Source organism: Aptenodytes forsteri, unplaced genomic scaffold (genome assembly GCF_000699145.1).
Source record: "Aptenodytes forsteri isolate BGI_AS27 unplaced genomic scaffold, ASM69914v1 Scaffold297, whole genome shotgun sequence".
Classification (NCBI taxonomy): Eukaryota; Metazoa; Chordata; class Aves; order Sphenisciformes; family Spheniscidae; genus Aptenodytes; species Aptenodytes forsteri.
Window position 1 is genome coordinate 716,643 of NW_008796167.1, and position 13,748 is coordinate 730,390.

Genomic DNA, 13,748 nt, shown 5'->3' on the forward strand with positions numbered 1-13,748 from the left:
GGCAGGCACGGGCCCTGCCGGGCAGCCACGGAACTCCCTGTGGCCACGATGGGGAAGAAAGGGTCTAAGAAAACCCTCTTAGGCCTGCGGGAGGCAAATCTGCTGTTCTTCCCCCTCCCCAGCTGCGAGCTGGCGTATCGGCCTGGGGATGGGCCGCAGCACCTTGCTTCGAGAGGTTCCTGTGGGTGCTGTTTTGCCCCAGGACCCGGGTACCACCTGGGGGAGGAGACGTGCGCTGTGCTTGGCTCATCACAGAAATGCCTCGGAAGTTAAATTTATACAGCAGGTACTGAGCTACAGAGCATATGTAACCCCTATGCTTAAGGTGTTGCGGCTAAGGCATTAGGCATGGCAGGAGATAAGCCCTAATGATACGTCTCTGTTAGCTGGTTGCTCTGAAAAATACCTACAGGTATCTGGAGAGAGCCGTTTGCCAGGAACTCGGTGGATTCAGCTGTTTATTGATTTTTAAGGATGAAATAGAGCTATTACAAAGAAAAAGACTTGTGCAGGCAGCTTCTTTTGGAACAACTCTCTTGCACAACTATGTAAGAGAGCCACTATTACCCCCACTCTTTTTCTCAGAGATACTCTTGAAATTTTAATTCTCCCAGCAAGTAATACTGCTTAGAAGACTGAGAAAAAGCCTTTCTCACATTTCTGGAGAGAGTTTGAACAGTGCTGGATTAACACTCAAATTTCAAGTCACAGCCCTAGACCAGTTCTTTCTGCACAGTCCTGCGTATTCCTGTGTTCCTTCCTCACAGACTTATATCTCTCAAGTTCAAGGGGATTTGTGAAATTACTGTATGGCCTTTGTTCTCCTGACAAAATTCCTCTCTATTATTAAACTTAGCACTTTACCCTAGCTGATTCCTTCCTCTTTGCAGGGAAATCTCTCTGCATTTACTTTTCTGATAGAAACAATAGTGAAGGTGACATTTGCTCAGATTGTTGTTTAGTGGCACTATTTGTCAGATTAAAATTTCTTAGAGCATTAAAATTTGCCAGAGTGAATATTTTCAGGTTGATCTTTAAGCAAGAACAGACGTATGTGGCGTTGTGCTGACGTGGTTTTCCTGATGAGTTGGAGTAGAACCTTTCCTACCGTTAAAGGAAAAATGCACAAGTTTAGGTACTCGCAGAGCTGCCTGTTAGGGAGTTCGGGAGTCTCAAATACCACTCGCTGTTTGCAAAATGTAAAGATGAAAAGGAGAGGGGAAAAACTATGACTTTATAGTACTTTAAATAACATCCCCCAAATGTTTACCTCTGCTCTTACAGGCCCATTCAGAAGGTGAATGAAGGGATGGTAAACGCAGCCAATTGTTTACATCTTTTCATCCCATTACTATCGCTCTAACTTTCCAGTTGAGTAACAGATTCCTGCTTTTCAGACTACCCATCTGATAGGAATTAGTGTTATCTACTTAAGGGCCAGATTTTTTCCGCTGGGTTTGGCAGATCTAAGATGGTGCTACTTCACACAAAAAAAATCAAACCTGAACATTAATCTTCTACAACACAAGCCTGGTAATCCTAGCCTCTGCAGATTAAATGTTGGCCTCCTCCTGTTGCCACTGAAGTGAACAAAATTTCACAGTAAGCTTTTCAATTTCAGAGGAGCAGGGAGGAAGGACCCACATCTGTTACCTCCTTGCCTATGCTGAGAACTTTCTGACGATGACCAGAAGCAAAGTCTCAGATGAGATCCTTGGTAACAATTGCGCCTGATATAGTGATGTTTAAGTAGCATTTAGGAGGAGAGATTTTCTCCCAGTTAACAGTTCAAAGTTGGTTACAAGAGCTCACTGAAGCCTCTCCATTTCCCAACAGCCAATATGCTGGCCTGCTCCTCTGGTGCTTTGCCCCAAGACTAAATATGTTCTAGTTTTGTGGGTTCATTACTGAAGTGCAGCATTCCTGCCATACACCTACTCTGGCAACTCTTTGACTTCACAGCCTGAATTCAAATTCATTTCTAATCATGGGATTTAAGTCCTGTAATAAATTCTGATATGTGGTCCTAGTCAGTTTTATCCTCTGCAAGGGATTAAAATAGCTAATACCTCTGTTTCTCTGACACAGAGAAGCTTGCCATGTCCAAGCATTTTACATACAGTATGAACCTTCTTTATCAGCTGGGAAACTCCCCCTTGCTCTCACCTCTTTAAATGAGGACCAGCCCATCTCAGTTAAGTTGAAGAGAAGCTGTTTTCAGAAGAAAACGTCTTCTAGAAAGCAGTTCTGTGTAAAAATCAGTGAGCAGCTGGTGGATGGAGAGACACTCAGAAAACAAGAAACTCCCCTACTGAGGACAGCAGTTTGCCCTGTCATCTCTACATGAAAAAAACACCTATCCAGATCTGCAGCCATGCAGGTGCTGGGGTGCGGGCAGGTGAGGGGAGACAGCTGCTGAGAGAGGAAGAGGCAGGAGGAGTCAGGCAGCATGTCCAGTCTGGTTTATCCTCCCTCTTTGCAACAGCCTCTCTGCACCCCACTGGTTCTGGTTTCTCCATCACAACAGAATAAACTTGATATTCTTCGCCTCCCTCTGACTCCAACCTGTGTGATGGCTGTTTGGAGCTGTATGTAGTGTGGATTTTCTTTTGCAGTAAAGGACTAAAGTGGTTTTTAAATGATTGACAAGGCTTATTGGTGGCTTCTAAATCACATTTGAGTACGTCTGGGGAACTTCAGCTGCAGTGCTGCTCCTCAGCAGGCTGAAGTTTCATCTTCCATTTAGAGAAGGCCCTGGATCTTTCTAAACGTTGCCTAGCAGTGAAGGAGACAGAGCTATAAAAGACAGCATTTTCAGTGTGCTGCTGAAAGTGAAATTGTGGCTGCTCCAGCCACACTTAGGCTACAAACAGGATTTCTTTGCAATGGTTGTCATGGGCCTGGTGCTGGGATCTCATGCCTACCTATTGCATTAAAAATAATTATAATGCTACTTAGGTCTCTCATTTGCAAGGGGTGCTCACTCTTTTAGTGACTGAAACACAGGAAAATACTTTTGCTTTGGGCCAGTGCTTTTAACCAGCCTTTCCTCACATTTGAGGGTTTTCCAGAAAGTCCTGAATTTGCAGGAAGATTGGGAAGGGCACAAGCAGGGTGCTGCTACACTGCGCTGGAAGGAGCACAGGAAAGGATTTGGAGATAAGGTCAAGAAAGAGAAAACATGGCATCTTCTGCAGAGCAAGAGGTGGAAAATTAGTGATAACTCAGGCCAGAGGGCTGCTGGAGAAGTGGAGAGCTTTGACATTCAGACCTGCTCGGGAAGGTGGCAGAGACCCTGCAAGGGAGGCTGTGTGTCATCAGCAGTAGGCACCCAGGGGAAACAGCCACCTCACAGCCTGTGTTTCTAACAAGCAATAAAAAGCCACTTCACATAAATGCAGTGCAATTTTCTTTTCCTCCTGGCAGGTTTATTTTCCCCTCCTATCATAAGTGCCATGGGGATTGCTCACTGGGGGATGATACCATGGGAAAAATGGGTGAGTGCTGCCAGTGCTGGGCCCAGTGGGTTTCTGTTCTTTGCTAAGACACACTCCTAGAAGGCTGGTGAATCCGATAGAGAGTAGCAGCAGGTTATTCGGGGGGACAGAAGACAACCAACAAGGAGAGGGCCCCTGCTCTTCAGGTTTCCCTGCTAATCTTGGGACATGCCCACGTCTCCGGTCTGTGACTGTTCTGCAAGTATGCGCATGGCTTCGGTCACCAGGGGAAATTCAAGCTCAGAGTTTCAGAGCTGGGATTCTTTCAAATGGGCACAACATAAATCTGTTTTGACCTGATTTGCAGCTCTGTTTCAGTCAAGCCCTCATTTAACTGAGCCTGTAAAACACGTGAAAGTTCCACCAGATTCGTGCTGTCCCTTGTTTTCCAGCCAGTCCTAAGCAGAGCAGAGTCTCCAGAACTGAGAGTGGTTTCTAAAAAACCTGCAACCCAGAACATGCATGTACATAATGCCTATAGAAACTACCTCATTGCATCCATTGCCATTCCAGAGCAGACTGCATCAAACAATAGAGTTACTGTGCACTATCAAACTACCAGACAACTAATTAGGTCAGGAATAGAAGGAGCAAATGGATAGATGATTGAACTGTTGTTCATAAGACCCATATGACAAGAAAGATGCCTCATCTAGATTCCTCATCAGCAGTAAGGATACAGTTTGTGTAGTTTTGACTATAAAGGCAATTTTTAAAAGAATTATGCCACTGCCTACTGAAATATTGCTTTGGAGTTAAGCTAGGCTCTGCCAAATCAATTGGCCTGCCTGACCTATATATTCTGCCTATTGACATGCAGCCTGCTTTACTCTTTTGGCAGTTGTTTCAGTAAAAATTCAATGTGCTGATCTCCAGAGCCCAAGGACAGGCCAATTGCTGGAAATGGAAAGCAAGTTTAGTGCCACGTGACCTGTGCTGACATGGGATTGCCACCTCCATGGTATTGTCATGCTCTAGTACCATCCTCTTTCCTGCACAAAAGGTTTCAGCCCTAAGCATAGAGGAGGAAAAGGAGGCAGTGTTCGCTTTTTCCCTCCCTTCCTAACCTCTTCTCCCCCCTGTTATCTAGCACCTAGAACAAGAGAAACATGAACTAAGGAGGCGATTTGAGAACAGAGAAGGAGAATGGGAAGGAAGGGTGTCTGAACTGGAAAGCGACGTGAAGCAGCTGCAGGATGAGCTGGAGAGGCAGCAGGTTCACCTGCGTGAAGCCGACCGCGAGAAGACACGGGCCGTCCAGGAACTCTCCGAACAGAACCAAAGACTCCTGGACCAGCTCAGCAGGGTGAGTCACCGCAGCACAGTGAGGGCAGGCACCCAGCCGCCTTGGTCATGGGAAAGGCTTGCAGCTCTGCTATAAACCACCATTCAGGCAAACGAGCAGGAAAGCTTCCTCTTTAAGGAAAAAAAAAAATGGTTCTGCATCTGATCAGATTACACGGGTATCCCTATAAAACATGCTGCCTTTAAACTGAATTTTACACCTTTAAGGAGTGCTGCGTTTCATTGGCAAAACAGTTATGTTTCTGGGTTGAGCAGTCATTTACTGCATAGATGTCTCTCTCAACTGTTTTTGTATCTAAAACTGATTCAGAAAATCTGTTTCTAATTTACAAATAGGCTGAACAAATGTAGCACACAAGAAAAAGGCTAATCTGTGACAGTGAGGTGAAAGGCTTTTTGCTGGCCTCCCTTTTTTGACATACATTGGCTATAATGTTGTAGAATTGAACATACCATGTCATTCTAAGATGGTGTGTTCCTGCAGATAACTTTGGTTCTGCATGATCAGATTACACGGGTATCCCTATAAAACATGCTGCCTTTAAACTGAATTTTACACCTTTAAGGAGTGCTGCGTTTCATTGGCAAAACAGTTATGTTTCTGGGTTGAGCAGTCATTTACTGCATAGATGTCTCTCTCAACTGTTTTTGTATCTAAAACTGATTCAGAAAATCTGTTTCTAATTTACAAATAGGCTGAACAAATGTAGCACACAAGAAAAAGGCTAATCTGTGACAGTGAGGTGAAAGGCTTTTTGCTGGCCTCCCTTTTTTGACATACATTGGCTATAATGTTGTAGAATTGAACATACCATGTCATTCTAAGATGGTGTGTTCCTGCAGATAACTTTGCCATGGTTAGGTGTGTGAGAACCTACTGAAATTCCTTGGAATGGCATGTTTCAGCAAAGAGCTTAACTTGCCTCTGAACGAAAGAGGATTTATAGTGAGGCTGCTACAAATCAGCCTAATTGACTGAATACTTCCAGCATGGGTTTCTTTCTGACAGCAAGAGACTTAACAGTTTCTGCCTCCTCCCCCAGAATTTAACCTGTCTTCTAGAATTAAGAACCTTGCTTTTTTTCTACCCACTGGACAGTTAGTACAAACCATAATTTTAATGCTTGAGAACACAGTTACTCCAGCAGATGAAAGCATTTTCTTCTCACCAGTTCCTTATCCCCAAAATAGCATAGAACAAAAACACACACCACAGACTCATGCTGAAGAGGCCCATCTAATGTTGTAAGAGCACATTTCAGACTACACTGCCAGAGGTGAGTCTGTGGGGCTGACGCAGGGATTGCCTAATGGAGGGTCGAAGCCTCGATCACAACACTACGACCAGAAGACTATGAAATGGGCCAAGTGTACAGGTCTCTTAATTTGTCTTCACTCGATATGGGTATGCAGTTTTCCTGTGCCTCTGGAGGTGAGAAGAGCAAGTCCTGGGTATAACACTCTGTACCAGCACTTGAGGAGATAATTCCTCATTCTGCTATAGATTTTCTTGTCAAGTACTAAAAAAAGCCACTTAGTCTGTGGATTTGTTTTTTAACTGGCTTTAAAAAAAAAAAACCACAGACCCCCTAACTTCCTTAACTCAGGAACACTGCTAAGTTTATCCATGTTTTTAAAGCAATATTTGCCAAGGTAGCAGAGGAACTAGTGAAGATCTTTCACCTCTTCTCTGGGCAAAGCATATTTCACATACAACATGGATGAGAGATTCCACCCAAGCCCTTGCAGAGCTCCTGTGTCGTGTCAGGCTTCTTGTCCAGGGCTAAGAACTTGGCTCCCATCAGATTTGGTGACCCTCAGTGATTTTCTGTGTGTGCACGATTTCCATCATTGGCTGGGAAATGTAAGATTTGTTCTGGTCCCAGCATAAGCACAAACTGAAAGACCAGTCTAGAAGACAGGAGAGGAAAACCAGACAGCTTGCTTTGGGCTTTAAACCGCATGGGATTATCCTCACATGACACTTGTGCTACAGGAGCCTCTCACAGCCCAGATGCTCAGAGAGCTGCTCAGCTAAGCCTTGTGGCAAAGGAACCACCAAATTAGGTCTACCAGCATGCAATGTCCAAGCATAGGTTTTGTTCCCTTAACTCCCTATTACTGCCAGAAATAGTCTTCATCCACCCACTTCAGAACTGCCACATCCTGGGAAAAAGTTGAGTCTTGGTGCTGCCCTCGCTGCTCCAGCCCAGTCCTGCTCCCAGCTTGGAGATGAGGACTGTTGTTCTCCAACACAGATGAGGCAGACTGATAGAGACAGCTTACGCTTGCCGAGGCACAATTCAGTGCTCATTGAGTTTGTCACCTGGCCAAAACTTGCTAGTAACTCAAATATAGCAATGGATATAGCAAGGGTGTAAACAGTCTTCCTAGAGTCATGAGAATCTGGGCAAATTGAAACAGAGTTGGAACTGGTCTGTTGTCATTCACTCAGGGCTTTGGTTGAGGCTTTTTAAAATCTCAGCATTATATTAGCATTTGATTACTGGGTGCTTAGTATTCCACACTTGCTACTCCATAGTGCAATTGCAGCCTTATTTATCTGGTCTCTTATTCTGAAGAGGTTATGCATGTAATCCTTGAGGCAGTGGTAGTGCTTAAACCCTGCACCCACATGGTTCTGGCTGCTGTTACTACTTCGGCTTTCAATAAATGAAAAGGACAAATACAGCTGCATGGATATGCTTGCCTACAGCTGTATTGCCATAGGCAGGAGTCTTGCTGGGGATCACAAACTGAGCACCGGGAGAGGAAAAACCCTACAAAGAAGGGCTGTTACAGCTTCTGTGAACTTTGAGGCATTGCTGGTATCCTCCTTGTGTTCCCGGTTCTGCATTTTGCACCTGCATTTTTTGTCACAGTAGGTTGTTTGGGAGGAGAGGGTTATGAGAAGTCTGTGATACGGCAATGAAAGCCTTATTCAGAGCCTCAACTCTGCCCCATCCGACACTGTATACCCTACTAGAGGACTTCACTCACAAGGCAGAAAGAAAGGTTCCTCTCTGGTACAAGTCATTCTACACTAGTAGGTACTAGCTCTTTAAATTTGAATTTCTACAGTTTTTAGCGATTAACGCCTCATGGCCCAATTTCCAATACTTGAGCATCTCTCTCCTGGGGAAAGTGTTCCCTTGGCACTAGGCTGTATATGTCAAATGACAGTCTCAGCCTCACGAGTGACCAGCCCACGTGGTCCTGCTTGCTCCTTCCGGGGTCCCTGGGCTTCAGCCCCTTTTACCTCAAAGCAGGGCAGCATCCACCATCTCCTTCATCCTACCCCTCCTCAGTCCTGCTGCTGTGATATTCTTCCACCAACTAATTAAGCTTTAGGGCATTTTTTTAACCCTGCCTTCCCCAGAGATGAAAGGCCAACCCAAGCACATACTTTTTTCTAGTTTAAACCTAGCACAAATGCTAACCAACCAAGCACGCAGTCCCGCACTCCCACACAAGGATAGCAAAGGGACCTGGAAAGCTCTGTCTTGCAATTAAAGCATGGGACTGAAAAAAATCCATCCTCAATTCTGGCAAAGACTGATAAGGAAAACTCAAGGATGGGGATGGAGTGGAACAGACTTAAAGTTCCAGTCTCTAAAAATGGGGATAACTGTCTTGCCTCAGAGTCACCAAGAGGCTAAAATAAGGTCCATAAAATGATTTGAGGTCTTCAGATGAGATGATATAGGAGAACTTTAGATATCTAATAATAGTAAGTAGGCTATAAGGAGCTTTGCCTCCTCTTGAAATACAGCCTTTTGTGTGGTTCTCTGCTTTTAGCAGAATGGAGATACTGCCCAGGGTTATAGCAGTATTAAACCATGGGGAAATTAGGTGGGCTGGACTGGGAGCTCATAGTGAAAGACATGATTCAGATGCCAAAAATCAAGTTTAAGATTTCCACAGTAACCTTATTTTTTTAATTTGCTAAGTGATGATTAAAACCCCTTCTGCATGTTGATTTGATTTCCCTCCCCCTGCCTCAGCACAGCAAAGCATGTAGTAACTCTCAGCAGTGCGTCCACACCAAGCTAAATGCCAATTTTACCTAGGGAAACTGCAGAGCACATTATGAGCAGTATGCCAAGGTACGTACCACTCACCATAAATGCTCAAGTACAGGAGTCAAAGTACAGTTTTGCTGAGAAAGTCGAGGCTTGGGAATTATTACGTGTTCTGTTTCCAGCTCCTTCAGTCTCTCCCATCTGTTTCAGTTCCCCATTTGGAAAAAAAAAATCCTATGCTTTCTGTCCTTTTAAGTTATAAAATTTGGGGGGAACGGGTATAGGGAAAGGTCTCCTCTTACATGTGCCCACAGCACCTAACACAGCAAGAGTCCTGTCCCCACCTTTGGGCTTCTAGGAGCTACTAATGCAAATAACAACAACAAGCAGCCCTCTTCCTATAACGAGGCAACACATTACTACTTTGTCAGGGAGTGAATGAAAAAAGACTTTCACACTGTTTCTAAGTGGCTTCACCAGATGGCTTTCCCACACATTTCCTGCTACCAAGCTCTGGGCTCCTGTAGCTGTTTGCTGCATGTAGCCTGGGCGAGGATGCATCCTTCCCAGTTCAGCTGGGCTTCTTTTATGGTACATAGAGCATAAGGAAGTAATTTCACAATGTCAAGCTCAGGTAGTTTTTGCAATGAAAAATCTGTTTTCAGTGGCAGGAAGAAGCATGTCATCTTGCACTGCTGAAATAGCTCTTTGTGTTTAGAGAGGAGCGCTTGGCTGCTGCGGCATCCCTCACAGGGGCCCTCAATCACCAAGTTCTTATATTCGCTCAGCAACTAGTGCCAATGTACTGCTACCAAGAATGAGGTGTTTCAGTCAGTCCCTCTGGTACAGCAAGAAAACGATCAGCCAGCCCACAAGTCTCCAAAGGAGGTTTTATTTGCTAGCCACAAAACCTTCCTTTCAGTAATATTTCAATCGAAGGAGTTTTGTTTCTAACTTTGCGCTGTAACATGCAGCATAGCTTCAGAGAACTGGCAGGCACTGCCTGGCTTTGATTTGAGAGAAATATTTTTATTCAAGAACAAGCCAACCATATTATATTTGCCTTTCCAAATCACTTTTACTTTAAATACATCCTTTTGTGGTCAACAACATAGTTACAAGAGAGGCAGCTCTGTTGACAATTATTGATTTGAAGAGCTTTTTCTGAATGGTTATTTGTTGGGTCTATCAGCATAGGAACAATGTCGGTTTTAAGAAAACCAGATTAATCATTGAAAAAAGTTACTGGAAAAAGTGTGCTGGGCAAGATTCATTGCTTTTGCCATGCCAGAGCTCTGTAGCCATTACACTGTGAGCTAGCTTGTCTTTAATTCCTTATTTTATCTGTACAGATGCTTAATACAAGCCTCCTTATGTTTCTTGTTTATTAAGCCATCTCCAATAGCCCAGCAGGGTATATTGGGAAACTCCATGCTTAGCACAGAGGCAAGTAAGTCAGGCTGAATTTAAGTACTGCTTCAGGGGGGTTATTTTTAAACAGAAGAGGATCCTGAGTGGACCTAGGCTCAGCAAGAGTTGCTTTGACTAGCCCCACATTTCAAGGTGCAGATCAGTCACTACACTGAATTCTTTTTCATTAAAAGTCTCTAGTTTTTGCTGTGGCTCAAACTGTTTACTGGACCTATTCAGTAAGGAGTAGCTTACTGTAAGGAACTCCATACTGAGCTACTCAATAGCACATGGAGTCCTGCATAGCAAGTCTTGATCCACATCACCTCTGAGCAGTCTAAATTCAATGGTGGGGCAGGCAGGTTGCATGAGAAAAGGCAGCATCCCTTCCTGTTGAAGGGGCTGAAGTACCTGCATTTAATGGCAGCTTAGGTAGGGCTGCTCACTCCTTGGGGTAGGCAGACAGCCCTTCCAGCATTGCTTTGTGCCTGGCATAAGGCACACTTATGTTATACGTGGTGGGGCGAGAGGAAAGCAGATACCAGCACAAGACAGAGCCAAACACTGAAGTCAGCAAATCTCCCATTAACCACATCAAGCACCCTCCAGCTCCCTGCCCTTCTAGAGCATCAGCAGATCCCAGCACTATGTAACCAGATCCCCGATCACCCAGTGAATGCTGATTAGTGTACATGCAGGAAAGGCTCCTTCTCACCAGCTACTTCTCCCCTAGCAGAGAGCACTTGTTAATAATTCAGCTTCATGCCACATCAGGACTGGAGTGCTGAGGCTTTCTATGCTAAAGCTGTAAATATAGGACGTGACTGCAGCTGCGTGTTCTCGCATGTAAAGTCCTTCAATGAAATGATTCAGTGCCCTAGAAGGTAATGAAGAAACATCTTGAGGTCACTGCTGAGTGGCACTCACCCACCATCCATCTGGGGGAAGGGAGACAGGCAGGAAGAAAGGCTCAACCCTCTCTCTGCTGAGAGTCTGGCCAAGCTTGCAGCACCCATTAACCCCATTTTAGGGCATCCAGAGCTTCAGGAGCCAGCAGGAACAGGGTCATCCGGACACCAAGGCATAAATGCAGCAAACACCAAAGAAGTAATTTTAGCGAAGATGGGGAGTGGCACCCCTACAGAGTTTGCCCAAAGATTTTGCACCCACCCATTTCATGCAAGATTTTTACCCCTATATCCTTTGGTTTAAGTACTGGTGAGCACTGAGGGAATGGGCAGAAAGCTGTACACAGAATAAAACAGGGGCACATACTGCTACTGAACCACAGTGCAAAGCCCTCCCTAGGGAAAGGGCTAAAAAATTACTATTAAGGTAAGAAAAAAAATTATGTTACTATTAAGGCAGTGGAACTACACAAATCCCTGCTCATGGGAAAAAGGATAGCATCCATCGGTCCCAGGGGCTGGGTGGGACCCTCATCCTCCCCCGGGGCAGTAGAGCAGGTACCCCACCATCCCTGGGGACCCCTTGCTGGTTGCTAGGTGACAGCACACCACGGTCCCAGCTAGTGACGTTGCTGTGGCAACCGGGTGTGATTTCTCTGCTTGTAATGCCATGACAGTCAGCGGACATGCAGGGAGACGCACTTGTGACGTCCGAGGCAGGCAGGCGGGTGGCAGAGGCCCGTCTGCCACCCCCATGGGCTCAGCTCGCTGCCAGGATGTGTTCCCAGCATCTGCCACTTCATTCCCGTCCCCCCCCCTCATTTCCTCCACCCCTGTTCACAGAAACTTTTCCCCAAAAATCACCCTGGAGATCTCCCAGCCCAAGGCAGCCTGCTGTCCACACCACCCACAATGAGCTTTTGAGCCTGCTGGGGGAAAGGTAAACATTTTATTTTCTTGATAAAAAGAACTCCTTGTGAGCAGGTCAATCAACCCACCCAAAGGTGACTCCACCAGGACTTGACACAATGCATCTCCCGCTGTGAGTCCAGCTCAGGGAGCACAGCGCAACAGAAATTATCTGCCCGAGCCACTTAACCTCCATGCTGCGTATGGCTCATCTTTCATCCTCAGAGGCTTGTGGTGCCTGGATGGAACAGCAGAGACTGGCCCCATGAGACATCCCCAGAGCCCAGACCTCCTGTCCCCCACACCTTGGGCAGCACACCAGCGTGGAACAAGTGTCTGGAGCACTATCTAGGACAAATATACATAAGTGTTAAGCACCTGGTAGTCAGCCATACACGGCTCTTCTCTGCACTTCAGCTGAGCCCAGCTCGCAGCCCCAGTTTCACCTCTAGCAAGTGGTTCAGGAATAGATTTCAGGAGTTTCTGCAAGGCTTCTGCCTTGAGACATTAGCAGCACAACTAAGCCATGAACATATGAAAGCAGGAATCCAACATGAAACTGAAGGTGAACTTGTTCTAGGGTGAGGAGAAAAATCTGTATGAGTCCTTCCTCCCCTCTTGCACTGCACTAAAAATTTCAGGTGGCTATTCTGTTTGGGTCCAAGTCTTTATGTTTATAGGAATTGTTTTATTATGCAGTAGCTCAGAAGTAGGGACACGTGGGCAGAAGAGATTTTTTCAAAATATTTCTGCTTATTCACACTTGCTGTAAACACTTCCTCCAGGAGATTCTAGAAAGTAGGACACAGAAGGTGTTTGCATCCAGCCACTGCATTACTAGCTAGAACCAGAGCTAAACATGATTGAAGGCTTTGCAAATATCTGCATAAGAAAAACCCAATTAAAAGCATTTGATCTTTAAAGAGCCATTCTGGGTTGTAAAGTTTGCACACCTTATAATGAAACTCTCTAAATTCCTTTTTTTTTTTTTTTAAGTAGGATTGCTTTTTCTAAATGCAATTTAGTAGACAATAGCTCAGGAGGGACGTCTTTTCTACACTGAGGGTTTTTTTGCCAGCTGTATTAGGTGCTCTGATTACCCATGAAATCATGAGGCCCCTTGCAAAACTGCCTAGATCTTAATCAACATTTTCTTTAGAATGGCATTTAGCAAAACCCAGTTTATTTTGAGCACAGATATAGGATCAGCAAGACTCTCTTGCTGACTTCTGATGGATGCTGCAATGCACTACAGAGCTAGCTTATGCTTGGCAGTACAACTCATGGGGGTGGGAAATGCCACCATAGATAGGAACAGGAAGCTGTCTAGAGGTGAGAGTACAACAGGAAACAACTGACAGATTAGGACATAAATCAAGTGACTTGCATGACAGAGTGACTGAGGTAAAAGGTTGCTGTCATGGTTTAACCTCAGTCGGCAACTGAGCACCACACAGCTGCTCGCTCACTCCCCCCCTCCGGTGGGATGGGGGAGAGAATCGGAAGAGTAAAAGTGAGAAAACTCATGGGTTGAGATAAAAACAGTTTAATAATTGAAATAAAATCCTAATAATAATAGTAATAATAATAATAATAAAATACAAAGCAAGTGATGCACAATGCAATTGCTCACGACCTGCCAACCAATACCCAGCCAGTCCCCGAGCAGCGGCCCCCCCAGCCAGCTTTCCCCCCGC

General features: G+C 45.2%; 1 protein-coding gene across 1 annotated transcript in view; it reads left to right on the forward strand.

Annotated features, from left to right (window-relative positions):
- The first annotated feature begins 48 nt into the window (after positions 1–48).
- BICDL1 (BICD family like cargo adaptor 1) overlaps positions 49–13,748 on the forward strand; it is a 50,699-nt gene continuing 36,999 nt past the window's right edge. The window contains exons 1-3 of the mRNA XM_009287542.1: positions 49–181; positions 3,427–3,497; positions 4,588–4,803. Coding sequence (XP_009285817.1) covers positions 49–181; positions 3,427–3,497; positions 4,588–4,803 — 420 coding nt within the window. The remainder of the gene's footprint in view (positions 182–3,426; positions 3,498–4,587; positions 4,804–13,748) is intronic.